Genomic DNA, 24,946 nt, shown 5'->3' on the forward strand with positions numbered 1-24,946 from the left:
GCGCCACCAAATAGTCCCAAGCGTTGCTGCAAGCCATTCGACGAGACATCAAGCCACCAGAAGCCATGTCTAATAGAGGCTTGCCGATTCATCCACACAATTTTTCCATAAGGGGGCCGCGCAAAGAAGGGCAGCTTTTTAACGCAGAATTTGAACGTACCTAGCGAACGTGACGCGTAGCCATGTTGTTGTCTATGGGCTCCTCGGGATCTTTGTACTGCGCACGAAGATGATTGCGGGCGACGGCTTATGCCGCGATTGGCAGCTTTGTCACACGCCCACATTATTACAGTAGCTCCTCTGCGCCTCGCGTCAACACTTTTTTCACAGCCTCATACAGAACATCGGGACCTGGCAATTACCTACAACAAGGAGACTCATAATTGAGCCTCAGATCGCCTCCCAGATTCCCAGGTCATATCCACCAGAATGACTTCCAAACCTGTGACACTACAGGTGCGTCCTCGAGGTATGCTTGACGAACAACGGCAACTTCATTCATTGCTAACAACACTGTAGGGAAGCCCATAAAGACACTCCCAGACGCTCTCAGCGTGGACAGCAGTACAACGGCGGCCGAAGTATACTCGGAGCTCGCTAAACACAGCAAATATTCTATTCACCAATTGCGGGTCACCAAAGGCTCGGACGGCAGTGTCATCCCGAATGCAAAAGATACCACAGTGTATGCGACTGGCTTACGGGATCAGAGCACGATATATGTCAAGGATCTGGGAGCGCAAATTGGATGGCAAACCGTTTTCATTATCGAGTATGCTGGACCGATCATAATACATCCTCTGTGGCTCGCCCTTCGCCCCTACATCTACCCTGCAGCCCCTCAGAATGCTTCGCAAGCTCAGACATTGCTCTGCTGGCTCATCTGCCTACACTTCGTCAAGAGAGAGCTGGAGACGGTTTTTGTTCACCGTTTCTCGGCTGCCACCATGCCTTTCCGCAACGTTTTCAAGAACAGCTTTCACTACTGGGCCCTTTCGGGAGCATTGATCGCAGCCTTTATTTATTCACCATCGTCTGCTGCAGCAGCAGGCCCGACATCTGCTCTCATGTATCCGGGCTTAATCCTTTACGTCATTGGCGAGCTCGGGAACCTGCACTCCCATCTGACACTGATGGGCCTCCGGTCGTCCGGGGGCAATGAGCGTGGAATTCCACAAGGACCATTCTTCAGACTTGTTACATGCCCAAACTATCTTTTCGAAACGATCTCATGGCTGGGAGTCTACCTCGTTAGCGGTCTAAGCTGGGGTGTTCTCATCTTCATCTTAGTGAGCGTGCTGCAAATGGCGCAATGGGCGAAAAAGAAGGAGCGGAGATATCGCAAAGAGTTCGGAGACAAGTACAAGAAGAAGCGATTTACCATGCTGCCGGGTATCTGGTGAAGAGAGGGCCACTGCAGGGCATTGGGGAGAGTCGGTGATACATTTTGGAGGAATGAAGTGAAATGCACCCGAGCCCCTATCGCAGCCGCTATCGAAACCTGTGTTTTCGCAAATGCTCGCCATAAATACTCTTACATATACATGAATAGAAGTAGAAAGTGGAAATCACAGGTACAAGGCCACCACAACCAAGTTTTGGTCCAAAAATATCATGCATACGGATATGCCTAGCCGGCTTGTGTCCGGAATCCCTTCTGCAACCTGTACGGAGTATGAGAACGGATGGTCTGTTGATCATTTGGGGTAATTAAACATCCACGACAAAACAAGTCCTTTCTTGAGTCTTAACTGATTGTACTCCGTAGACGTGGAAGGCAATTGGTAAACAATCTCAGCCTTGTTGTATTGAGGAAGAAGTCCGCAGCTACGGAGGCAGACCTGTACGAGCACCAAGGTGACAGATTCACTAGATGTCACCCCTTCATCCCAAGCCGTAGACCTGCCTGCGTATACGAGTTTCCTCCAGACTTCACAGACGCCCAACGCCAACACACCTCCCTCCATACACGCACAGGCACAGGCACAGGCGCGCCATTCCAGTTCCCGACATGCGAGAATGAGAAGTCTTTCACAAAACTAAGACCGTTGCTCCAGACGAGATGCAATTCGCGATACCACCTCGCAAGACGTCGCAGCCTCCCCTCTACGCACGCACCAATGCCAGTGCATCCGCCGCTTATAAACGACGAAGGCAGTTACAGTTGCTAGGTTACATAGTACTTGGCCTCCTCACATTCTACCTGACTCTGAGCTTCTGCTTCTCGGGATGGAGCGAAGACGCTGAAGATGGCTCAGCTGTTATCGAGGGCCACCAGGACGTGGTGCTGGTCACCATCTTCGACAGCAAAACCATGAGTGACGACTATATGAAGATTGTCAAGGTGAATAGAGAAGACTATGCTGCCCGTCATGGTATGAACAATTTGCCGGTCTACCCATGTAGGTTAGTTGAAGCATGCTAAGGTTCCTGCCAGGCTACAAAACCTTCTACACCGACGTCTCGGGCTACAGCAAATTGGTCGACCCAGCACCCTCCTCGTGGACAGTCATACCAGCACTCCGGCATGCGCTAACAGACCATCGGTCGAGCGAATGGTTCTGGCAGCTGTCCGCCGACGCCTTGATCACGAACCCTGCCTTGTCGCTCGAGTCTCACGTCCTGCAACCCCTCGAATCGCTCATGCTGAAAGACATACCTGTCGTACCGCCAGACTCGGTGATACACACATTTTCCCACCTGAGGCCTTCTCGAACGCACCTGATCCTGTCACAGGATATGGACAACCTCGCCCACACCTCTTTCCTCCTCCGCAATACTCCCTTCACGCCCTCGACTCCAGACAATTGGGCACAGTATCTGCTCGACGCCTGGTTTGACCCGTTGTACCGAGCATACTCGTTTCAGAAGGCGGAAAATCATGCCCTCGAACATATTGTCCAGTGGCATCCCACGATCCTAGCCAAGCTCGTCCTGATAGAGCAACGGCGTTTCAACTCGTACAACTACGCAACACCACCGGTGCGTAATGGAGATGGCAACCTTCGAACGCACGATAGTATGTGGCAAGAAGGAGACTTTGTTGTGAACCTGAAAGGTTGCAGAGAAAATGACAAGCGGAACTGTGAAGAAGAAATGAGACACTACTTGGCCATGTGGGAGAAAGAGATTGAGAAACTAGATGGCAAGGCACCAGCACATGTTGGCCCTGCCCAACCAAAACCACAACCTAAAGAGGAGAAATCGCCGGGGAACCCTGCAGCAGCAGCTTAAGCCCTTGAGTGATAGTGATGCTGTTCAGTATCAGGCTTCTATGGGGTCGGGGCGAAGTCGTCCACTTCGGCGGGGCGTGGTGCTTTATTAGGAGCAATAAAGATGTCAACATCATTCCAGGTGCTATACGAAGTGAATACCATAAGACCATCATCGGTGCCTCTTGGTACCAGCAGGAGCTGCGTCCAAGGCTGTTTTTCCAGCATAGCGAACGGCGAAGTCGATTCCAAATGTACTAACAGAAATAGAACAAAATGAGATTACCAAGATTTCTTACAGGCTCTTCAACACGCTCACACGTTGACTCCGTCAAGGGACAGGCGTACAGATCTACTGTATTTTCCTCCTCATCTCAAATCGAGTATCTCGTCCTCGGTCGTTCGTGAATGGGAGATGTAATTGAGCGATGAGAAGCGGAAGACAGACTGTTCAAGCGAAATCGCCTCGTTCGGCCCGCATCTTGTCGTATCTCAGCACTGCCCCGAGCAGGACTTGTGCTCCAATGGCACTACTTACTGTCAGCAAAATTCGCCTGTGGTCATAGTTGTAAATGGCACTCACCAATCTTCTGGACTGCAATATTCTACGGGGTTGTGACTGATGCCGTCCTTGGTGGGAGTGAAGATCATGCTGGTTGGGCATCGGCGGTTTGTATAGCAACTGTCATGTCCTGCGCCGCTGATCATGTATCTCCAAAGCTGGCCATCGTCGGCGGTCATGGGTAGTTCCTGTACCACTTCTTTGGCGCTTGCTTCGACAGCGGCGATGCAGTCGGCATGGAAATTGACCGCAGGGCTGTCGACTAATTCCTTCCATTCGATCTTACATCCCTTCTCGCTCTCTTTCTCCGCAATCCTTGAGAAGGCGGTCCTGCATGATTTTTCGATCTCGGCCAGTTTGTCGTCTTGGGTGTGCCGAATGTCGAGCGTGAAGGTTACCGTATGAGCCATGGTGTTGATCGAACCGGGTTGACCAGTCACTATACCCGTCGTGGACAGGCCTCCATGTTCCTTGGAGATCTTGTTGGACTCGACAATCAACTTTGCGGCACAAAGCATCGAGTCCATTCGAGCATGGTAAGGAGTCGTTCCAGCATGAGAATCACGGCCCTTGACGGTTATTTCAAACCATTTAAAAGCCTGCACTCCTACGGGGCGTCAGCTGAAACTAGCCCACTCGTGCCTGAGTGAACCTACCTTTGACGACCCCTACCCTTCTCTTCTCAATCTCGAGACTTGGCCCCTGTTCAATGTGCACCTCAAAGTGACAAGCCATGGGAAATGCTTTGTAGGATGCTGGCTGTTCACCCAGGTACCCAATTCGCTCGAGCTCCTGCTTCATCGTCCGCTTCTCCCCGTCTTCGCCGGAAGGGGAGACCTCGGCAAGGTTCCACGCTGTCTCTAGAGGCACTGCTTCTGCCCATACACCGGAAGATACGGCCATCATTGGAAACCTGGCGCCTTCCTCGTTGGTCCAGTTCACTACACCGATGCTTCCTTCGGTCTCCATGTTGTTCTCGTGCAAGACTTTGAGAACCTCGAGAGCCGAGTTGACACCCAAGATGCCGTCGTAGCGCCCACCGGTTGGTTGCGTATCCAGATGTGATCCCATCATGATCGGAGGCGCCTCAGAGTTCCTACCAGGCCGTACAGCGAAGAGGTTCCCCATCTGGTCAACGCTGGTTTTGCAGTTCAGCGTCTCGGCTGTCGCGAGAAACCAGTCTCGGATCTGCTTGTCCGCGTCGTTCAAGCTTAATCTGGCCATGCCAGTCTCGGTCGGATGGCTGACATATGCTTTCAGTTCGAGAACATTGGGGTCAAAACGTATTAGGGTGTACGTACTCTCCATATCGATGTGCAGCACCATACTTGCAGCCGGTATGTATTGCGTCCATGAGTCGTGACTCGTTGACTTTCAAAGAAGAAAAGTCATGCTTAGAGTACGTCCCATTGACACCATTCGTTCCGTTGACCCCGTTGGTGGCCATTGTTCTGATATGGGTTGATCTGCCGTTGACGAACGCTCCTAAAGATCTTGATATGACTTTGCCCAAGGCCGTAATTGAGACAGAGGCGGACATGAGACGAAGAAGCAAGTTTTAATAAATATTTAAACACAATAACGAAAACTCGACTCCTCTTCAATTGCCGGCATACGAGCGCCCTCTACGCTGTACGGCAGCCGATAGCTGGTGGACATGTCCGAATCTCCTGGTCTGTCGAGACTTACGGCGAGTGAAGACTGGGTGGACTTGAGCGCTGGGAGGAAGACCGAGTGGACGTTCGGTTTATTAGGCGAAGAACCAGATGAGTCCTCGTATCGTACTCCGTAGAGCCTCGCTAAATGGACACTGAAAATCTAAACCCCGGATTTGCTCTCGTTTACTAAGGATCATGGCTTCAATGGCCACCCAGGGGAGAACAGCTCTTTACCTTGGATAAATGATTGACCATTCGCCGAGGAACGAACACTTGAACGTCTCCTCTCCCGCTTCATCCCTTACATATACTATTTGGCCGGACTTCTCATTCAGCCGTAACAACACGCGCACGTACTCCGTACGCCTGGGGGAATATTTTGCTTACCACATCATGCATGGTCCGTCTGTCTTCAACTCTGGTTTGCACCTAGCCTCGTGATTTGTACCAGGTAAGGTATGCATCTTGAAGGCTGTTCAATACGTCTGGCAAGTAGAATATACTATGCGTCTATTTCCTCGGGTCACACGAATCCGTAAATTCGCACTGACATGTTGTCGCCGGCCAGCGCAGACCTCAAATCAGGCTCAGTTGGAACCCTAGTGAACAAATAAAAACATCCCACAAATATTTGTTCAACCTCAGCCTCATTCTTCCGTTATACCATCACTCGTATTCATCTCATCTTTCAACTCCCTTATTTTGCCCTCTTGCATGTGGCTTATCTTCTTCAGTCCTTCCACTCATTTTCATTCTTTTCTTTTCTTTTGTGGTCGTTCCTCCCCTTCAACAAAAGTTGTTGCTTTGAGATATCCCTAAATTTTGGACAACATTTATATCTACAAACTTGCGCTGATGGTTCCCACCACTTTCCCATACAACTCGGAACTTCAACCATGGAGCCAGACAACACCAAGCTGCAACCAGACGTCGTTGAGACCAGACATGGAAGTTCGACACCACCTTTGCACATGAACAACACTGCCGAACCGGAAGCGGACATCTTCCACGGCCACCGCCGCCTTGTTGACTGGGTTCTTGCCAACAACGGCTATTTCCATCCTCATGCACAAATTGCGTTTAGTAGGCGCAAGGGCTTTCATGCTGTGGTTGCTAACGGAGAACATGTCTCTGCTGGGACACGGGTCGCAAGTTGTCCCATATCGACCACCATATCGGTTCTCAATGCTCTTGAAATTCACCCATTCCAGAGTCACGGTACTCGTTTCCCAGAAGGCTTTCTCCGCAGGCAGCGGAAGAATCCCGAGTCTTTACAGACTTTCTTCTTGATGGAGCAGCTTGTCCTTGGCGAACAGTCGTGGTGGGCGCCCTACATAGCCACCTTGCCCACTGTGCAAGAGGTTATGGATCAGCAGTTCGACGAGGAAAAAGACCTGATCTGGCTGCAAGGCACCAATCTTCCAGGAGGAATATCTGAGAGGATTTCGAAGTGGAAGGAGATGTACCTGTGTGGACTTGATGAACTGAAGGAGTTACAGTGGCAAAATGCCCTCACAGGCGAGTACACGTGGTAAGGCTTACACATTCGTCATATGTGCAACGGCTGATGTCAACTGTAGGCCGAGATTCCTATGGGCAGCAACCATATTCGGTAGCCGTTCTTTCACTTCTCAAGTCCTGGACGACACTGAACCGGCAGAGCAGGCTCGCCACAGCTATCGTGAGAGTGGGACTGAAAGTGACCCCAACGGGCTCGTACACTTGTTCTCTCAGCGATTCGCTGTTCTTCTTCCATTGATGGACTTGTTGAATCACAAACCAGGAGCGCAGGTCGAATGGCAAGCTCGGTTCAACTTCGTCGGTCTTCAACTTTTGGAGAGTTACGAGTCCGAACAAGAGCTCTACAACAACTATGGCCCTCGAGAGAATGAAGGTTTGCTGCTGGCGTACGGCTTCACGGTCCCAGATAATCCGTTTGATCATCTGGTAATCAGCATCAGAACTCCTCCAGGCTCACCACTGGCACTTACGCATACTTGGCAACAAGATCCTAGATCTGATCCAGAGCGGAGATGCTATATTTTTGATTGCCATCATCCTCGATCAACATCTGCGACATTGCTCGAGACATCTTTGTTTTCCTTTGACCTTCTGGACAGCATTTCAGTGCTTTGCGCAAACGAGCGGGAACTTCAGATGATGCTGTACGGGAAGCAGACCCTGATGAGCTATTGTCTCGGCGACAAGCCAAAGTTCGAAGACGGCCGCATAGTCCTGGCGACGATTAGCCAATTACTCATGGACTGCTCTGAGAGGGCATCAAGACTCAGGGCGACTGACCCTTCTCGATTTGAACCTCCTCTGCTACCTGAGAATCTCAAACAGCAGAATGCAAAGACATACCGAGACAGCCAACTGAACATCGTGGAGACGGCAATAGCAATTTGCAAGTTCGTGCTCATATTTGCTACAAACGAAGACTCCAGGGAGATGATCCAGAATAAATTGCAGCGAGAGTTATCAGATCGAGTTTTCACCAATTTGCACCAACTTCTCGAACGTCACCAAAGTCAATTGACTCACTCATTTGAGCTCTTAACGCCGTCTGGCATCCTCGACATGCTTTCGCCCGAGTTGTCGACATCTTTGCAAAATTGTATATCCCGCATCAAAACCAACCATGAGATTGCAGCAGGAGGAGGAGAAATGTCACAAATGAACGTCGACAAGGTTCATCACACAGTGATTCTTGCCGCCCTTTACGAGGAATACTTGCATGGTGTGAAGTTGCCACGCAGAATAACCCAATGGCTGAAACAATTGGCAGAATGGTATCCTCTGGATTCCGAATCGTGGGCATATGTCCCTGGACCGGGACCTTGGGATCCAGGTGAAGAACCCCCTTCCGGGCTCATGGATTTGCTGGCTGCTAGAGCTGCTATGTCGCCTACATTTCCTGCTGAATCCAACGTCAAGAGATGGATGAAGCCGGAGAAACTCTGCTGGGGTTGGAACGTGATCGAGGAACAAAATGTCAGAGTCCCGGCAAGCATCTTGGGACAGGCTGAGACGGAGAATTCTGGCCAGAGCGAGGGGAGGATATTGATCTATTGGCAAAAATACTAGAACCAGATGGAATGATATGAAAAGCGATACTTAGACTTGAAGTATTTCCACGATGCCTTTGTCCCTCCAGCTCATATTCTTGACCTGGGCATGGACAAAAATTTTCTCATATTCTATTTCCTCTTGTTTCCAAGTGTCTATATATATCTCGGCAATCGCTCTCGTCTACGGTGGAGAAAAACCCCTGACCCGTCAAGTTTCGCTACCGATGTTGTACTCCGACGAAGCATTTTGTTTTATACAGTGCACCATACACCGCCTCAGGTGCTGGCTTGAGCTTCCCGCCCAATCAGCAATGCGGCTTTTAGAAGCAAGACGACATTGATGAATTCGGCAGAACATCTCTCTCGGTTACGACTCGCTGTGTGTCGTCCATCCCCCTTCCTCGGTGCTGGCATTTTACCAACGCTTCTGCTGCCTCCCGTTCAGTCCTGCCGTATACCTTTCTTCTGCAGAAGCAGCAGCTGGAGCAGCAGCAACAACCATGATCGTTCGGCCCGCTGCCACGAGAAGCGTGGCAAAGGCCGCCGCAAGAACAGCAGCTTCTTCAGTTTCGAGACCTCTCGCCGCCACCAACAGCAGCAGCTCATCCCTCCGAACCCGCTCCTACGCCACCGTCCAGGAAGGCCAGCCCCAGCAGCGCCGGTATGGCGGCCTCAAAGACCAAGACAGAATATTCACGAACCTCTACGGCCACCATGGCTCCGACCTCAAGTCCGCCATGAAGTACGGAGACTGGTACAAGACGAAGGACATCATACTCAAGGGTCACGACTGGCTGATAAACGAGATCAAGGCATCTGGTCTGAGAGGAAGAGGAGGTGCCGGGTTCCCTTCAGGCTTGAAATTTGTGCGTCCACACTCGTGCTGCTTCTTTGTGTGCGTGTGACTTGTGACAACTAATCTCGCTAACTTTTATTTCTTCAAAAAAAAAACAGTCATTCATGAACTTCAAAGGCTGGGAAGAGGACAAGCGCCCTAGATACCTTGTCGTCAACGCCGACGAGGGCGAACCCGGGACGTGCAAGGACCGAGAAATCATGCGAAAGGACCCCCACAAACTCGTCGAAGGATGCCTGGTGGTCGGTCGCGCGATGAACGCCACGGCCGCGTACATTTACATCCGAGGCGAATTCTACCACGAGGCGACGGTGCTACAACGGGCGATCCAAGAAGCGTACAAGGAAGGTCTGATCGGCAAGAACGCCTGCGGCTCTGGTTACGACTTTGACGTCTACCTCCACCGCGGCATGGGCGCGTACGTGTGCGGCGAGGAGACGTCGCTGATCGAGTCGCTGGAGGGAAAGGCCGGCAAGCCGCGCCTGAAGCCCCCCTTCCCCGCCGCCGTCGGCCTCTTCGGGTGCCCGTCGACCGTGACCAACGTCGAGACGGTGGCCGTGTGCCCGACCATCGCCCGCCGGGGGGCCAAGTGGTTCGCCGGGTTCGGGAGGGAACGAAACCAAGGCACGAAGCTCTTCTGCATCTCGGGACACGTCAACAACCCGTGCACGGTCGAGGAGGAGATGTCGATCCCGCTGCGCGAGCTGATCGAGAAGCACTGCGGAGGCGTGCGCGGCGGCTGGGACAACCTCCAGGCCATCATCCCCGGAGGCTCGTCGACGCCGATCCTGCCGAAACACGTCTGCGACGACCAGCTGATGGACTTTGACGCCCTCAAGGACAGCCAGTCCGGCCTGGGCACGGCCGCGGTCATCGTCATGGACAAGTCGGCCGACGTGGTCAGGATGATCGCCCGGTTGAGCCAGTTTTACAAGCACGAGAGTTGCGGGCAGTGCACGCCGTGTCGAGAAGGCAGTGCCTGGACGGCCAAGATGATGGAGAGGTTCGAAAAGGGTCAAGCAAAGGCTAGAGAGATTGACATGATTCAAGAACTTACGAAGCAGGTCGAAGGTCATAGTATTTGTGGTGAGTTTCCTCTTTCCTTCTTCCTTGTCCCTTTGATCTACGTCGGTCCTCCCAATGCTGTACAGTACACACAAGCTGACCATCATGTTACTGTTTTGTCATACACAGCCCTAGGTGAAGCTTTCGCGTGGCCCATTCAAGGTCTCATCAGACATTTCCGACCGCAGCTCGAGGCCAAGATCAAAGGTTACGCGACCACCAACGGCGCCGAACCTTTGGCCGGCGGATGGGAACCCGATTCCGCAAAGAAGGGGATTTTGGTGTCTCCGGGAATGTAGGAGAATCGGGGGGTTTTTGGGTTGCTGACGTGTTTCTGTTTTCCGACCTAGCCTGGTCTTGTGACTACTACTTGCTCGGTCCGGGTGGTGTTCCGTAACGTAAAACAAAAAAATGAACATGAAACCTGAACTGTGAGAATGATTCTTTTTGTGGTGTGATAAACATTGATGAGATGTGTACGCGTAGGATACAGTAGTACTCCAGGCTAACACTTCCATCTAGAAACTCCGTACCAAATAATAGGAGGGCCATCGTAGACTCATGGATGGTCCTTGGATCCTCGAGCTAGGTAGGCAGGTAGACGGGGAGGCAGGGTGCCCAGAATTCATGAGGTGTGTGTGTTATTTGATTCTGCCTAATAATTCGTGTTCAAGGCCAGCATTATACAATATCGTTGCCATGTTCCAAGACAGATGATTTTCCGTATCTGGCTTGTGCAAATCCTCCCGAAAGAGGCATCGCCAAATCTGATCACTTGCACTCCCTCCCTCCCTCACTCACTCATGCCGCAGCAACGGCAAGTTGTCTGATCCAATCCCCAGGGCTTTGACCCACGTCCAGGTTGGCTGATTTCTCGCCCTTTCCCTTTACTGAATTCTCCGGCTCGACCGCGGCTTTGCCTGTTGCATCCTTGCCTAGACTGCTAGAGCTCCTCTCCATGGCCGTGGCGGTGGCTTTCTTCGTCCGTCTCGCTTCTTCTTTCCTCTCTTTCAGCTTGGCCGCTGCCCTTGCGAGCCTCTCCTTCTCGAGCTGCAGCCCTCGCTGACGCTCAATCAATTCCCGGTGTAACCTCTCTCGCTTCTCTTTGCCGGTCCGTCCGACCCGCTTGACTTCGACACCATCGTTGACAGCTTCACATTTCAGGACCATGAAGCTGACGCCGTCGTGAGGTGCTGTGCTTGACTGAGTGGAAGATGGCGGTGGACTACCTGAACCTTGTTGCTCTTCTGGCCAACTTCGTGACCTAACGCCAAACCGCGCACTTCCCGCATATTTCTCCAGCTGAGGCAAAACCAGAAGTGTGATATGCAAGTCTTTGTTCTCATCCACAGCCTTGGGTTTCTCCGGTGCCGGGCTGCCTTCTATCCTGGGATTCTGTTCTTCTATAACTTTTTCCAGGAGAGCCTCATCGATCCCCGGCGGATGTACTGAGCTAATAAACCCCGAATGTATCGCGGCGGCTACTGGGTCAGAGTCATCCGTATAGATGCCCGAGCCCCACAGATAGCGCTCGGCACAAATCAAGCCTCGTTCGCGCTCTCGTAACCAGACCCGAGGAACCCGAACGGTATATGTGCAGTTTATTTTGTCTGCTTCGTTAAAGACCGGTAGAAGATTGGGTCGTATCGAGACATCAAATTTTGGAGAGCTTGGCTTATCCATGTCGACCGATGTCACGTCGGGATCGTATTTGTAGAAACCAAGATGCCGCCGTTTGTTTCGTTGGGCCATGGCAACCACATTCGAGATCCTGATGGTCCTCTTGGGTCTTGATAGTAAACCATGATCTGTTACTGAAGATTGTCGTTGCAGTGCATTCAACGAGGGATGAGATGTCGGAGTGCCTGTGCGACGGATTGTACCAAGAGCATTCTTTCGTGCAGTCTCCTCGAGATCCAACTTGTACGAGTGTTGATATTTACCCCTCTTGCCTCTGCCGGGTGCTGCTTTTTTTGTTTCGCCTGTGTCGCTCTCGGCCCTAGCATCTTCGTCAAAGGTCTTGCGGCTGCGCTTGCCCATGCCAGACGCGCTCCGAGACATCTTCATCAGGTTCTCTTCACTCAACCGAGCATTGGTCTCGCTTTGTTTGAAAGGACTGGCGGGCAGGGGTTGTGGCGTGGGTGTTGGGTTGGCGGACGTCGTACCGAGGCCGCTGCCAATTCCAGAGAAAACTCGGCCATGCTCGCTCTTGATACCCGCATCCGGCACTGGCGTTTGGGCCTGAGCCCCTTGCACAGCTTGAGGGAGAGGAGAATATCTACCTCGTTTGGACTCGTTGGACAAACCAAGAATCGCTCTATGTTGTGACAGTTCATCACTGCCCTTACGAACCTGGTCATCTAGTGTTCCCTGTTGTGAGGCAACCGATCCAGCGAAGGGCGAATAGGCTCGATTTCTCAGGCGATCTCCCAGCACTGATCGATCACTCTGAGATTGGACCGAATCTTGTCTCGCCATGGCATGAGCACCGTAAGAAGGTTCCGCTGAAGGGCCGAAAGGACTGTGATATGACCGTGGATCATGACCATTTTGCTGCGGCCGTCGTAATTCTGGTGATTGAGATTGCTTGTAAGGTCGCTCAATAGGTCCTGACGTGGGCTGTGAGAGAGGGCCGGTATGGAGATTTCTTGAAAGATTTGTTGGTTGTTGTTGACCATATCCATAAGGCCCACTATAGCCATTGTGACGCGGAGGGTCGATGCCACTCATGGCTGGGTGACTGGATCGGTCCAGGTGTCCTAGGGATGGGGGGATACTCTCAGGGCGGGTTGGAGGTGGAGGGGCGACAGACAAGGAGGTTGCGATACTCGGTTGTGGCTGACTCTCTGGCCTCTGCAAGATGCCGCTGATACTAGTGCGACGATTATGCTCTTCAAACTCATCTTTTGGAGGTATTGAAGCACCAAAAGAGGGCGATGGGTATGCATTTGTAGGTGGTCCACTTCGCGGTTGTGTTTCGTAGAATGGTCCGGGTCCCTGGGTCATGGTTCCTGAACTCGAGCGGTGAGGTCTTGAGCCAGAGGATGGGTTCCCGAACCGGTCTGGAGTTTTCGATCTTGGCTTGTATGTATATTCACCAAGGTTCGGCTTCGAAGAATATTGGGGTGGTGACATGACCGCACCTAATGACATGGACGGACCAGAGCCCGATGGCTGCCGCGAAGGTGTATGGGATGTCTGGCCATGGTGATGATGATACTGGTCATGCGCCGGTTTCTCAGGTTCACCACCTAACATTGACGATATCGACATGCTACTTCCCGGTCTCTTGTGTGGTGGTGGAGGGCCATTGTTCGCGGTTGATCCTGAAGAAGGATATGGGAGAGGAGGTTGAGGAAATCTCGGGGGAGGAAAATGTTGTTGTGGTGATGGCGGAAGCATTGATCGCGACTGCGGCCCGTACATTGAAGACTGATTGTGTGCTTCGGGATAGCCTGGATCAGAGACAAGGTCAGAAAATCGTATGCACTTGTACCCTACTAAAAACAGAGAAGGAGTCGAGAAATAGTTGCGTCGCAGTCATGACTTGGCGCATGCACTTTTGCTCTTCCAGACAATTTTGTTGGCAAGCGTTGCAAGGTAGGAGCACATACCGTTGTATGATCGCGGTGGACTATTGGGGGCGTTGTAGGAGGGAGAATGGCTAGGCATCGCCATCGAGGCAGGTGGTGGGTGTTGTAGGTGCGCAGATTGATGAAAAGAAGGATGGTACTCGTAGGCGTGAGTGTGATCAACGGGGTGATGATGTGGAGGCTGCTGCGGGAAGTATTGAGTGGATCCTGTGGAAGGAAAAATCCGAGGTTAGCTCGTGCTGTTTGTTCAGAAGGCCAGAGGCTCGAAGCAGGCCGAGAGAGCGACACAAGAGGTGGTGCAGGATGCAAACAACATCGAGACAAGATACGAGTACGGGAAGAGGAGCAAAGCAAAGAATGGTGCAGGTAGTAGAGGAGACGAGGATGGAGAAATGCGGACAGTGTGGACAGTGGATTCGAGGCGGATGCAATGTCGATGCTCGTGTAGTCGCAGTGGTGGTTCGCTAGTCGTGGGTGGTGAAGGAGGCGTCTGCACGGAGTATTCGTACCAAGAATCAGGCCAGGGTATCCGTAAGTACAGTAATGGTAATAGGGTAGCGGTGATGATGTTGAGGAAATGGTGGTGGAGAGTGGTGAGTTGTGGTGGTTCGTGTCCTCTCCGTATTGAGTAATACCCTCTTCCTCCTTAGGCGCAGGGTTTGCAGCTTTCCGGGGAGCCAACAAGCAGGAACAAGCAGCAGCATGACATGGCAGACGCTGGTGGGCAAGTCTTTGCTTCGGGTATGAGTACTGTACAGGGGGAGACCCGCTGGGCTCACTAGGCTATCGTAATCCAGCCCGCCCGAGAATCGAGTGGGTTCCAGATGCGCCAGGGTTGCCCATGATTGTTGGCACCAAAAACACCACCCAAGCAGCTTGTGGGATTCTGGGCGTTTTCGGGAACCAGCATCCATTTTTGACCCCATCAGGCACCGAAGCTTGCCATTGCTCGCCCCATATTCTGGTGGCCATGGCTTTTCTGACAGCTGATGAACAAAGAACCACCAATACCCGTGCGAGTACTGTAAATGCTCGTTGCCTCACCGCCCATCTCTTCACTCTTGACTCGAATTGCTGTCGCTGTCAGCAGCTTCTTTGCTGCATTACTCCATATTGGGTGCTGGGTTCGTGTTGCTTGCAGCTGCAGCAAGATACAAGGGTCCGGTTGATGTAAGACGCGCCTAAGAATGACGTCGATATGCCGCATCAACTGCTAATTGGCCCTGATGCCGCCCCTTTCAGGGGGCTACAGGTACAATATTAAGCCCGCCCACCTCTGCAATTCGCACAAGGCTATAGTTATCGCGTATATATCACTGACCTACCTCCAGAACCTGTAGTGTCATCTCTTAAGTGTCAACATAACTTAAGTGGTAATCGACAAGATCCAAGTAAGTCAAGAGACATTCTTAAGAACATTGAGAATGACGAGTCTCCCAGTCGTGTGCGTTTTGCAAAGGGATTGAGGGGTAATCCATTGATAAGTGAAGGTTGCGCAGGTAAAAGAGGGCGAGAATCCATTTCTGGACACACCAAACGTACCATGTTCAAAGTGTCCAGCTTCTCCCCACGAAGAATGGCCTTGTCCATGCCATGTCCCATTTTGTTCATATCCTAGTTGCACTTGGTATGGACCAGTTGTTCCCTCAGCCGGAGTGACTCCAGGCTCTTCTTTTGTAGGATACAATGCTCTCTGGCTGTCTCGTTGTCGGCCTTGTTTGGACTTCATGTTCGCCAAGTCTGAGGGGAGGATGGCGCTCGCTACTTCGTTTCGATACTCGGTGTGACTCTTTGGCTATTTGCAATCAAGACGTTCCTGCCGTGATTGGGGCATTTGAACAGCTCTCGAGTACTGTATATTTCCTTCAGTCTTTCCCAGGTCAGTGACGGTGAACAAGTCACCGTGTGCACGTGCTGCGCTCACAGAAGCCCTAGACTGATCTTCACTCTATCCGAGGGCGCGGGTCAAACATGGTCGCTTGATTCGCCGGTCGCTTAGCGATTGTCGGGTCGGTCCAATCTTGGGGCCAAGGGTCTTAAAATCATAAGCATAAGCAGCTGTTTGTTCGGTAAAGGAGAATGTGAAGAAGTAGCAACCAAGTGACTCGAAAAATCTCGAAAAATCAACATCAAAGGTACGATGGATAGGTGGATGCTTCTCTGCGGCCCCGTCGGAGGCCCTGACTGTCTGCAAATGCTCAATGCTCAACGCGTGTCCGTGCTCCGTACCTGAACTTCGACTGCTGCATGCTGGGCGCTAGACGCCCCCAACCTTGTGTCACCGCCCTTGATTCCACCTGCTGCAAGGGTCTTGGTTGGTGTTTCTAGGGAGTAATGCACAGGATGTAATCCTGGCCACGGCCCAGGGTCTCTGCGAGATGCACATTTGCTGCATTCTGACTGGACCCCAGGGTTATTTGTTTTCAGCCACCGTCCGCCGTGGGCTGCAGCATCGCGTCCTCCATCTCTTCGCCAAAATTGTTCCTGACATTTCTCTACGCCTGAGTGTAGCTCGTACTAGCCTGCGGTCAATCCCGCGGCTGGTCGATTGACACATGTCACCCGTCATAGACTGAGCACGACCTGCATCCACCAATTCCGCTGAAAAAACCTTCAAGCCGCGCTTATTATGCTTTCATGTTTCCGTTCTACGGAGTAGATAACCCCTATCAACGCGACCTATCGCACTCCAAATTCCTACAGTAGAATCATGGCAGAAAGTTCGCCTCCACCTCATGTGCATCGCTGTCATATCTGAATCTGAAATTTCTTGATAAGAATACTCCCTGCCCAATCACAATTTCTTGCAGTAATCCCTCCCATGACGGACTTGCCAGTTACAAAGCCAAACCTCAAACCCCATGCTAATGAAACCAGCGACACAAATGCCCCCAGAATCACTCACCGTCGTTGCCGACAGGGAAAATTCCCGATCCTCTTTCGGAATCTTATCACTGATTTCGCCAAAAGTGTTGACATAGACCAGTCCTCCCAATAACCCTTCCCAAAATATAATGGCAAAAATGAAATAGACGTTTGGGATGAAATTGAAGATTGCGTGTGATGCTAACAGAACCAGGTTGGTAACCTGCAAGAACGAAGGTAGATAAAGGTTGTGGATGCGCAGGAAAGGTGTGGATGATCTGGAGATGAACACCCCGGCTTGATAAATCGCGTTATATGTTGGGTAGAACGCTCGGTAGTGTTTGAAGGGTGATTCTGGGAGCGGAAACAATAAAGTTGGTGCTACACCTTGATTGATGGTGTACTCGGCCACATAGACGAGGAGCAGGGGTAGCATATAAGGGAAGAACAGGGATCTAGCCCTGCTCAAATTTCGTTTGAACATAGTCCAACCTGGCGTGTGTGCATGCTGCGAGAGCACAGCCGGCTTTGAGCCATCTGGGGGTGAAAGTAAGCCTTGTCGTTGTTCTTGTTCAATATCTTCGTTCTGTTCTCCAACAGGCTCATCATCTGGGTGCGTCTTAGCATGTAGCCGGAGAGGTCCAAGAGGAAGTATCAGGAAGAAGCTGATCAACATCACCACTGGTAAGCAAGCAGAGGCCAAAAGAGTTGTCCGGACGCTGAGCCCCCAAGATGTAGTTGCAACCGCATAGAGTCCTGCTCCGATGAGACCGGCACCGCCTGTTCCACTTCCCCAAGCGGCAAGACTGAATGGTCCATAATAATGTACCAGCCCAAGAAAGCTGAGTTCTCCAGCACCGCTACTGAGAGAAGCCAGTATGACCCCGGCCATTTTGGTTGCTATTGTCCCTCCATCAGTGTAGGCTGGGGTGAGGGCGATAAGGAGCATGCCCATTGCCGACAATAGCACGAAGATGATAATTCGAATCGAGTATGGTACCGCTTGGATGAAGTAAGGTGCGCATAGTTTGGTGAAGAAAGAGGGAATGACATCTGCAAGGAGGACAACGCCTTTGGGTACGTCTGGTCCGACCAGATCGAGGGCCGCAGAGAGAATGATCACGTAGAGGACATTGTTGATCAAGCCTGTCCGATCTCTTAGCAACTGTGAGAGGTCCAACAACGTTCATAGAAGACGAAGCGCTACACGTACCGAACAGCCAAAAGGCTACACAAACTCTTGGATCAGCACCAGAAAATGATAGTCTCAATCTTTCACGAAACATGGCCCAAGAAGAGGCAGGAGAACCTGGCAGGGGCAAAGTCATTCTAATAAGGTAGATAACGAGGAATCCTACCTCGTCATGGATGAGAGTGCCACGCAAATCATTGTTGTGATGTGCCAGGTGATCATGGAGGAATGGATGATCTTGTGCGACACGAGACCACCCTAGGTGCGTACGAGTAGAAACTACAGCAAGCGGTGTCTTGGGATGACATCGCCATTTGGGCGCTTTGAGTAGCATACGGTCGCCGCTTTTACAGACAGTTTCCTCACCTAATGAAGCAATCTTCCGTCGCTTTTTAACCAGCAGACATGATGGACGACCAAATATATCAATCTAGGTACGCATCACACACTCCCAGTTCCTTGATCCCGGTCTTTGATCATTTTGGTGCCGTTTCGATCAAGGCAGATCAAGCTGGGGCATCTCACACTCCCGTAGCATTAGGCTGGTTCTAGACCCTCGGTGACCCTAGGCACCACGAGGAAGTGAATTGTGATAACCATACCTACTGACAATGACGGCCCATCTCCAGAATACTGGTACAACTATGCATCGACCCAGACTATTTGCAAGACTGGACCAAAAGATGGATCGTCTTTGTCGCGTCCACCGGCGCATTTTCCAACAAGCATCTGCGCCTGTAATCCTGTGAAGGCGGAACCCGTAAGTTAAGCCTCGAAGTTTTGTATTCCTACATCATATACACGTATTCTTCTTGTCTGCATATGGCCGCTTTGAGTTTTGCATTGCTTCCTCGCCCGACGAGCTTCGCCTTGAGCTTCCCAATCCCAAATCAGGTAGCCATCTATCGTAGTTGGTGAGGCGATGTAGGGACGGGGGCTGAGGCGCCGCTTTCCGAGCGCCCTAATCAAAATAGTCGAGACCTTAAACCGGGCAACGCGCTTCTGTTCCTGATCATCCCTTTGATACAACCTGACCCAATGCAGTTCTGATCCCATTCCACTACTCCCCTCTCCATACGATTTTTATTGCCTCGATCTCCAAAGGCTCAGAATATCCCACAATGTCCACATTCTGGGGATCCGGCGACACCGGACAGCGGCTATTCGACCTCGACAACAGGCTGCTCGAGGTCCTTGATTCACTGAGAGACTACATATCATCTGACGGATCACCCAGGCTACTGACCAGAAACTCGTATTCACGGCCCAGCTTTCTCTGGAACCGAGAAATCATGTACACCTGTACGTAGACATCTCTCCAGTACTTTCCACCAAAGGACCGTCGAAATTTCTTACGCACGTCTAGGTATGGGCACATGTAGCGCCGTCTGGCTTCTCTGGCAATTTGCTCTGAAGACCGGAAGGATACGACTACCTTTGATTCCGGCACGCTACCAGACGATTCGATCAAAAACACGACTTAGAGAATGGCTGGTGACCAACTTCACACTCAAAACCGAAGACGTCTGGCTAGGTCGATTGTGGACCATGATTACATCCAGCTTCAGCCACATCGACCTCCCCCATCTGGCCGCGAACATGTCAACATTCTCGTCATTCTCAAGATATTTGATTTTTATAGGTATCTCGCCTAAGCAGTATGCCACGCTCATCCTTGGTTCTGCGTTGACCGGTAGTTTGGCCGCAACGTTTCACTATGCTTGGATGGAGAAGAGGGACGGCACCCGGCGCTCTGGTCTTGGATTGTCGGCCGTCTGTATGGGATTGATTACAGCTACTGCTGCCGTCTCTCCAAATGGGAAGGTGTCCTTCATGGGCCTTGGGCCTGTTCCGATGTGGATGACTGCACTTGGATACGTGCTTTTCGACACCTATATGATTGACAGTCCAACTTCGAGCATTGGACATGCAGCTCACGTTGGAGGTGCCATCTTTGGAGCGACATATTCATATATGATCCTTCGCGGAAATCTACCCTCGAGGGGAATCTTGTGGATATGAAACAGTCTGCCTTGCAAAGCGAGGAGGAATATTGAACTGTCAAGAAGAGTATCGTTTACGAGGCAAATGATTGACTGTGGTGAATCTCATCGAACTCGGCATCACCTATGACATTTCACTCGAATGACAAAGGAAACACTCGACTCGTCCAGATCTCTAGCCGTTCAAGATTATGCAAGCATCGGCTCGACTACGGATTCGGGCTGGATGATCATGATGAACGCAACCCCACTGAGAGAGCGGGGACATCAAATCGCCAAATGATATCAGGATGAAGCCGCCCATGGATTACATCAATTATTAATAATGAAGCAGGTATAAAACTCCACCATCCTTGAATCTCTGTTGAGTGTCTATGAACAAACAAGTATAAGATTTAGCAGCTGTGTATACCTCAATAATCTATATACACTGTCGTGCCCCCCTTCAACAACACGAAACTCCGCACCAGAACATAAACATTATGACGGCAGGCAAGAATGTTTTCCTCATTGGTCCAGGCTTTGTCAGTATCACTTTACAGGGAGACCACTCGTGTTTCGAGATGCGTGCTATGCTAATGCCGCCAACACAAACAGATAGGTCGAAATGTTGTTGACATACTCCTATCCGAAGGCTACACGGTCACAACTCTAGTTCGACGCAAGTCGTACGGGGCAGAACTTCAAAAGGATGGTGTCAAGACGGTTCTCGGCAGTCTCGACGACGGCGACCTCATCACGACCCAGACCATCGCCAGCGACATTGTCTTCCACACCGCCACGGCCGACCACCTACCGTCCGTCGAGGCCGTCCTCGAGGGAGTCCGGGCGCGGGCCGACCAACGCAAACAGACCATCTTCATCCACACCAGCGGCACCAGCCTGTTGGGTGACGACTCCAAGGGTCAGTACAAAGGCGAGAAGGTGTTTTCGGACGACTCACCCCAAGACATCGACGCTCTCCCGGACACGGCTTCCCACCGTGAAATCGACCTCGCCATCCTCCGGGCGCGCAAGGATCTCGGTGCGAAAGCGAAAATGGTCATCATGATCCCGCCACTCATCTACGGAATCAACGACAAATACAGACGACTCAGCATCCAACTCCCCACGTTGACCCGGTTCGCGTTGAAACACGGCTACGCGGGACAAGTGGGCCAAGGCAAGTCGGTGTGGTCGACGGTACACGTGCTCGACCTCGCCAGGGCCTACATCACCTTGCTCCACTGGTTGGAGAAGACGGATGCCGACCAGATTCTGGACAATCCCTACTTTTTCTGCGAAAACGGTCAAGAGTACCCTTGGGGCGATTTTGTTAGGGCTATCGGGGATTCGTTGCACCAGGCTGGAAGACTAAAAGATCCTAACCCACGCACCATCCCGGAGAGCGATTACGGTGACTTGTTTGGCCCCTTTACCGCCTGGGTGGTCGGGAGCAATTCACGGAGCAGGGCGAAGAGGTTGAGGGGTTTGGGTTGGGAACCTCGCGAGAAGGACGTCTTGACGAGTCTAAAGGACGATGAAATCCCCATCGCGTTGAAGGAGGAGACGGGTCAATTCAGAGGGTACGCCGGTGTCGCGGCGTCTGGGGTTCCTTCGTGAGATGAGGACGACGAGAGAGAGAGAGAGAGAGAGAGTACGGTTCTGTACATACATACCATTCACATACAACACAAAATGAGAGGCGACGACTGATCACGAGCTGTATGGATCAAGTAGTAACATCTCTACAGTGGCGATAGTACCTAGCTAGGTATTCCGTGGAGTGAATGTAGACAAGGTAAATGTTTACCTTGCCGAGACTGAACTCGGGGGAACATGACCACCTGGGTATGGCTTGTCTTGTATCGTCTGTTATCGTCCGTCTCAAAGGGGCGGGGTTGAAGGGATCCCTACCTACCTTGACATACATCATCTTGCATCATCTTGCATCTTGGAGAGGTGGCGTTACAAAACCGCCCACAACCCCGTACTTCACAAAAGGTATTTCTCTTTCCCCAGATTCCACATTTAATATCTGTAAAGTAAAAAAGAGGAAGACAGAAAAATACCCAAGTAGTGCCAAAGATGCGTTGGAAAAAGGACAAAGAATCAAAATCACCAAATCAAATCGATGATCCAGTTTATTCACAAACCATGACGAGGGAACCAAAACCACAGTCACAACAACCACAACCACCACCAGGTCAAAATCAACCACATCGACGGGAAAAAACCAAAGACGAATCCGAAATCGATGAAACAGTCGACCCGATTTATTCACAACCTTTGGCCTCGAGGACCACACAAATCAATGACCCGGTTTACGGACAGCTCAACAGCGCTCAATCCAAGCCAGAAGATGGCGAACAAAAAACTCCCGGTAGAGGCAAGATCAAACCTTCAGACGACCCGGTCTATTCACAATCGAGGAGTACGAATGCTCGTGACAACACCACAAGACAAGAATTCAATGATCCAGTCTACGGGCAACCTCTACCTCCTCCGTCATCATCATCATCGTCGTCGTCGTCGTCGTCTCCTCCTTCTCCACCTCCAGGTAAAAAAGGCACGACGACAATCAACCCCTCGGACGATCCGGTCTACTCACAACCACAATCACGCAACACCCGTAACGCGTCAAATCGTATCGACCAACTTTCGTCTCAAATCTCACCTCCGTCCGCATCTGAGCCGGATGCCTCGGTCGACAACACCAAACACGGCCGCAGCAAATCTTAAAGTCCAAATCTTGTTACTCGACGGGTGCTCTTCTTTGACCAGTCCCTTATAATCTGGCTCACGAACCTGGTGAACACGGCTCAGGTTGATTTGTTTTTCCGAGATGTCGAGGAGGTTGTTGACCTCAAGGACACGAGAAATACTCGTGTGTCGTCGGGTCAAGGAGTACGTATGGTCTCGTCATGCACGAGAGGTGGGGAGGATAGGGTGTCGAGGGAAGATTCGTGCTCCATTCACTCACTCACACACACACACACACACACACACACACACACACACACACTTGAACATCTTGACAGACAACACACCTACCCCAATAGATAGGAAGAAGCTTTTCCTCGGTCCTCGCCAATGCCACTACCTGCTCCTGGTAGCGTTTTCCTCTTGTAGTTCCTCAAATCCATTCTTGCTCTTTTTCACGTCATCCATCTTCCCGATCCCCTGCAACGTCAGGTACACGTCGGTTCCCCAACCGTACATGCTCTGCACGGCGATGCCACCTCCAAAGTATTCGGCGTAAGCTCTTCCCAAGGGCAAACCGTACCCCAACCCAGCGATCGAACTCTGGTTCGTCCCGCTGTTGGATATGGCGTTCAACCCCGCACTCCCCCCCGTCTCGTCGGCCGCCTCTATGGCTTCTTCGTGGTCGAAGGTGGTGAAGCTGTACGACCATATGTTGGGGAGTGCTTCGGGCGGGATCCCGCCGCCCCGGTCTCGGATCCTCAGGGTGATGCAGGGCGCGGCGGCGTTGAGCGGGCCGACGTCGACGTCCGGGGAGGAACAGTACTCGTCCAGCCCCTCCTGGGAAAAGTCGAAGGCGTTCGCCTCGGTCACGGACAGCTTCCTCAGAGAGTCGAGCTTGGTCGTGCTGACGTCGGGCGCCGACGCGATGGTCACCTCGATCGCCTCCCGCTCGTTTCCGGACTCGATGGTCGCGCGCATCGCGTTCTTCAGGAGCTCCGTGATGATGTACTCCAGGTGCATCGGGATGTGGGCGAACTCGGCGTCCACCTCCCCGTCGATCACCAACGAGGGCCTGACGCCGTACTTGAGTTCGCACACCTCCGCCACGAACCCTTCGCACTGCCGGACGACGTCGGCGGGCCGCAAGGCCAGGTCTATCACGCCGACGTGGCTGGGGTCGGGCGGGTGCGTCGCCGCCTCCCCCGTCGACGCCATGTGGAGCGCAAGGTGCTGTTCCGCCACGAGCCTGGTGCCGATTCTGGCCCGGAGATGCTGGTCCAGAAATCTCGTCACCTCGGCCGGCTCGATGTACTTTCGGCACTGGAGAAACCCCTGCGCCAGGGTGGGTATCGTGTTTGAGTGCGTCCGGACGAGGTCCGCCATCGCATCCGTGAACTTGATCTCTTCTTCTATCGTCTCGATGGGCTTCTTGTAGAACGGTTCCAGCGTGGACAGGGAGTGGAGGTAGTTGTTGTAGATCTTGGAGACGTGAGGGTTCGCGACGACGATGAAGGGCAAGTTTCGAAGAGCTTGGATCCGATGGGCCAGTCTGGAAGGCAGTAGAGAGAGTGTGAAGTTTGCAGAGGACAGGAGAGCCGCATCTCGCAATGGAGGCTTGCCATGTCTAGTATTCGCGGTCGGTCGGTCAGTCAATCAGGAATGAGAGTGCTGGCGGCGGCAAGTTTCCGCAAACCTTGGAGAAAGTTGGAACACACATACCTGACCAGATCAGCTAGGGTGAGTGGACGACGTGGTTTTGCCGCAAGTCTGTAAATCTCTTCGTCCGATATGGTCGCATTCGAGGGAGGATGTGACCACTCGTTGATGGCGGGAGGGAACGGTTGCTGAGACGTCTGAGTAGCCCATCGCCGCTGGGAGAGCGGTGAAATATGCTGCCAGCGTGGGACGGCGTGCTTCAGCAGCATCTTATTTGTACAAAGCACACAAAGATAGCATGACCTGCTTCAGCGAGCCAGCCCTACCTCGTGCGATCAGCTCATAAGTCGTGCTATATCTGAAGTTTTTCCCCCAATGACTCAACACGAGGACAGCGGGCATGGTAGCACATGTTTCGCACTGTATGATTCAATCCCAGGAAGGTCTGGCGACTCTTCACCCCGCACAAAACTAGTACGAAGCAGGTCAAGTCATGATTAAGCAAAAGGACGACGCCGAGGTTCAAAA

The 24,946-nt window shown here is 51.9% G+C and overlaps 9 protein-coding genes across 10 annotated transcripts; 6 read left to right on the forward strand and 3 right to left on the reverse strand.

Annotated features, from left to right (window-relative positions):
- Positions 1-338: 338 nt before the first annotated feature.
- Positions 339-1,609, forward strand: PV06_03568 (uncharacterized protein). Its single transcript, XM_016404372.1, has 2 exons — positions 339-469; positions 520-1,609. Exons 1-2 carry the CDS (start codon positions 430-432, stop codon positions 1,401-1,403), a joined length of 924 nt encoding a protein of 307 aa, XP_016265377.1. The 5' UTR covers positions 339-429; the 3' UTR covers positions 1,404-1,609.
- Positions 1,610-1,726: 117 nt separating this feature from the next.
- Positions 1,727-3,523, forward strand: PV06_03569 (uncharacterized protein). The gene is made up of 2 exons (XM_016404373.1): positions 1,727-2,375; positions 2,438-3,523. Exons 1-2 carry the CDS (start codon positions 2,063-2,065, stop codon positions 3,232-3,234), a joined length of 1,110 nt encoding a protein of 369 aa, XP_016265378.1. The 5' UTR covers positions 1,727-2,062; the 3' UTR covers positions 3,235-3,523.
- Positions 3,355-5,306, reverse strand: PV06_03570 (uncharacterized protein). Its single transcript, XM_016404374.1, has 4 exons — positions 5,076-5,306; positions 4,431-5,017; positions 3,796-4,381; positions 3,355-3,742 (listed from the first exon to the last, which is right to left on the reverse strand). Exons 1-4 carry the CDS (start codon positions 5,219-5,221, stop codon positions 3,664-3,666), a joined length of 1,398 nt encoding a protein of 465 aa, XP_016265379.1. The 5' UTR covers positions 5,222-5,306; the 3' UTR covers positions 3,355-3,663.
- Positions 5,307-6,080: 774 nt separating this feature from the next.
- PV06_03571 (uncharacterized protein) lies at positions 6,081-8,584 on the forward strand. The gene is made up of 2 exons (XM_016404375.1): positions 6,081-6,963; positions 7,013-8,584. The coding sequence occupies exons 1-2, from the start codon at positions 6,329-6,331 to the stop codon at positions 8,517-8,519; spliced, it is 2,142 nt and encodes a 713-aa protein (XP_016265380.1). The 5' UTR covers positions 6,081-6,328; the 3' UTR covers positions 8,520-8,584.
- Positions 8,585-8,607: 23 nt separating this feature from the next.
- On the forward strand, positions 8,608-11,054 carry PV06_03572. 2 transcript variants are annotated; one of them, XM_016404377.1, is made up of 3 exons: positions 8,608-9,369; positions 9,458-10,445; positions 10,554-11,054. In XM_016404377.1, the coding sequence occupies exons 1-3, from the start codon at positions 9,004-9,006 to the stop codon at positions 10,721-10,723; spliced, it is 1,524 nt and encodes a 507-aa protein (XP_016265382.1). In that variant the 5' UTR covers positions 8,608-9,003; the 3' UTR covers positions 10,724-11,054. The 2 variants fall into 2 exon arrangements, with proteins under 2 accessions (XP_016265382.1, XP_016265381.1); XM_016404376.1 differs by having other exon boundaries at positions 9,458-11,054.
- PV06_03573 (protein btn1) lies at positions 11,044-18,210 on the reverse strand (the record flags this gene model as incomplete). Its single annotated transcript, XM_016404378.1, has 5 exons — positions 11,044-13,879; positions 14,039-14,224; positions 15,560-15,812; positions 16,923-18,028; positions 18,096-18,210. 5 exons carry the CDS (start codon positions 18,208-18,210, stop codon positions 11,226-11,228), a joined length of 4,314 nt encoding a protein of 1,437 aa, XP_016265383.1. The 3' UTR covers positions 11,044-11,225.
- A 985-nt stretch (positions 18,211-19,195) lies between these two features.
- PV06_03574 (uncharacterized protein) lies at positions 19,196-20,096 on the forward strand (the record flags this gene model as incomplete). The annotated part of the gene is made up of 2 exons (XM_016404379.1): positions 19,196-19,376; positions 19,441-20,096. 2 exons carry the CDS (start codon positions 19,196-19,198, stop codon positions 20,094-20,096), a joined length of 837 nt encoding a protein of 278 aa, XP_016265384.1.
- A 463-nt stretch (positions 20,097-20,559) lies between these two features.
- PV06_03575 (uncharacterized protein) lies at positions 20,560-21,679 on the forward strand (the record flags this gene model as incomplete). The annotated part of the gene is made up of 2 exons (XM_016404380.1): positions 20,560-20,601; positions 20,675-21,679. The coding sequence occupies 2 exons, from the start codon at positions 20,560-20,562 to the stop codon at positions 21,677-21,679; spliced, it is 1,047 nt and encodes a 348-aa protein (XP_016265385.1).
- A 1,378-nt stretch (positions 21,680-23,057) lies between these two features.
- PV06_03576 (uncharacterized protein) lies at positions 23,058-24,808 on the reverse strand. The gene is made up of 2 exons (XM_016404381.1): positions 24,482-24,808; positions 23,058-24,386 (listed from the first exon to the last, which is right to left on the reverse strand). The coding sequence occupies exons 1-2, from the start codon at positions 24,685-24,687 to the stop codon at positions 23,156-23,158; spliced, it is 1,437 nt and encodes a 478-aa protein (XP_016265386.1). The 5' UTR covers positions 24,688-24,808; the 3' UTR covers positions 23,058-23,155.
- Between the last annotated feature and the right edge of the window lie 138 nt (positions 24,809-24,946).

The sequence above is a fragment of the Exophiala oligosperma genome, assembly GCF_000835515.1.
Source record: "Exophiala oligosperma strain CBS 72588 unplaced genomic scaffold supercont1.3, whole genome shotgun sequence".
NCBI lineage: Eukaryota > Fungi > Ascomycota > Eurotiomycetes > Chaetothyriales > Herpotrichiellaceae > Exophiala > Exophiala oligosperma.

What these genes read in the sequence shown, in the direction of transcription:
- PV06_03568 (XM_016404372.1), top strand. Translation starts at nt 430, where the DNA reads ATGACTTCCAAACCTGTGACACTACAGGTGCGTCCTCGAG. An exon ending in ACTACAGGTGCGTCCTCGAG is followed by an intron (nt 470 to 519) that starts GTATGCTTGACG and finishes ACAACACTGTAG; the next exon opens with GGAAGCCCATAAAGACACTC.
- PV06_03569 (XM_016404373.1), top strand. Translation starts at nt 2,063, where the DNA reads ATGCAATTCGCGATACCACCTCGCAAGACGTCGCAGCCTCCCCTCTAC. An exon ending in AGACTATGCTGCCCGTCATG is followed by an intron (nt 2,376 to 2,437) that starts GTATGAACAATT and finishes GGTTCCTGCCAG; the next exon opens with GCTACAAAACCTTCTACACC.
- PV06_03570 (XM_016404374.1), bottom strand. Translation starts at nt 5,221, where the DNA reads ATGGCCACCAACGGGGTCAACGGAACGAATGGTGTCAATGGGACGTAC. An exon ending in GCTGCACATCGATATGGAGA is followed by an intron (nt 5,018 to 5,075) that starts GTACGTACACCC and finishes AGCATATGTCAG; the next exon opens with CCATCCGACCGAGACTGGCA. An exon ending in TATTGCAGTCCAGAAGATTG is followed by an intron (nt 3,743 to 3,795) that starts GTGAGTGCCATT and finishes GACAGTAAGTAG; the next exon opens with TGCCATTGGAGCACAAGTCC.
- PV06_03571 (XM_016404375.1), top strand. Translation starts at nt 6,329, where the DNA reads ATGGAGCCAGACAACACCAAGCTGCAACCAGACGTCGTTGAGACCAGA. An exon ending in CTCACAGGCGAGTACACGTG is followed by an intron (nt 6,964 to 7,012) that starts GTAAGGCTTACA and finishes TGTCAACTGTAG; the next exon opens with GCCGAGATTCCTATGGGCAG.
- PV06_03572 (XM_016404376.1), top strand. Translation starts at nt 9,004, where the DNA reads ATGATCGTTCGGCCCGCTGCCACGAGAAGCGTGGCAAAGGCCGCCGCA. An exon ending in TCCCTTCAGGCTTGAAATTT is followed by an intron (nt 9,370 to 9,457) that starts GTGCGTCCACAC and finishes AAAAAAAAACAG; the next exon opens with TCATTCATGAACTTCAAAGG.
- PV06_03576 (XM_016404381.1), bottom strand. Translation starts at nt 24,687, where the DNA reads ATGCTGCTGAAGCACGCCGTCCCACGCTGGCAGCATATTTCACCGCTC. An exon ending in ACCCTAGCTGATCTGGTCAG is followed by an intron (nt 24,387 to 24,481) that starts GTATGTGTGTTC and finishes CGCGAATACTAG; the next exon opens with ACATGGCAAGCCTCCATTGC.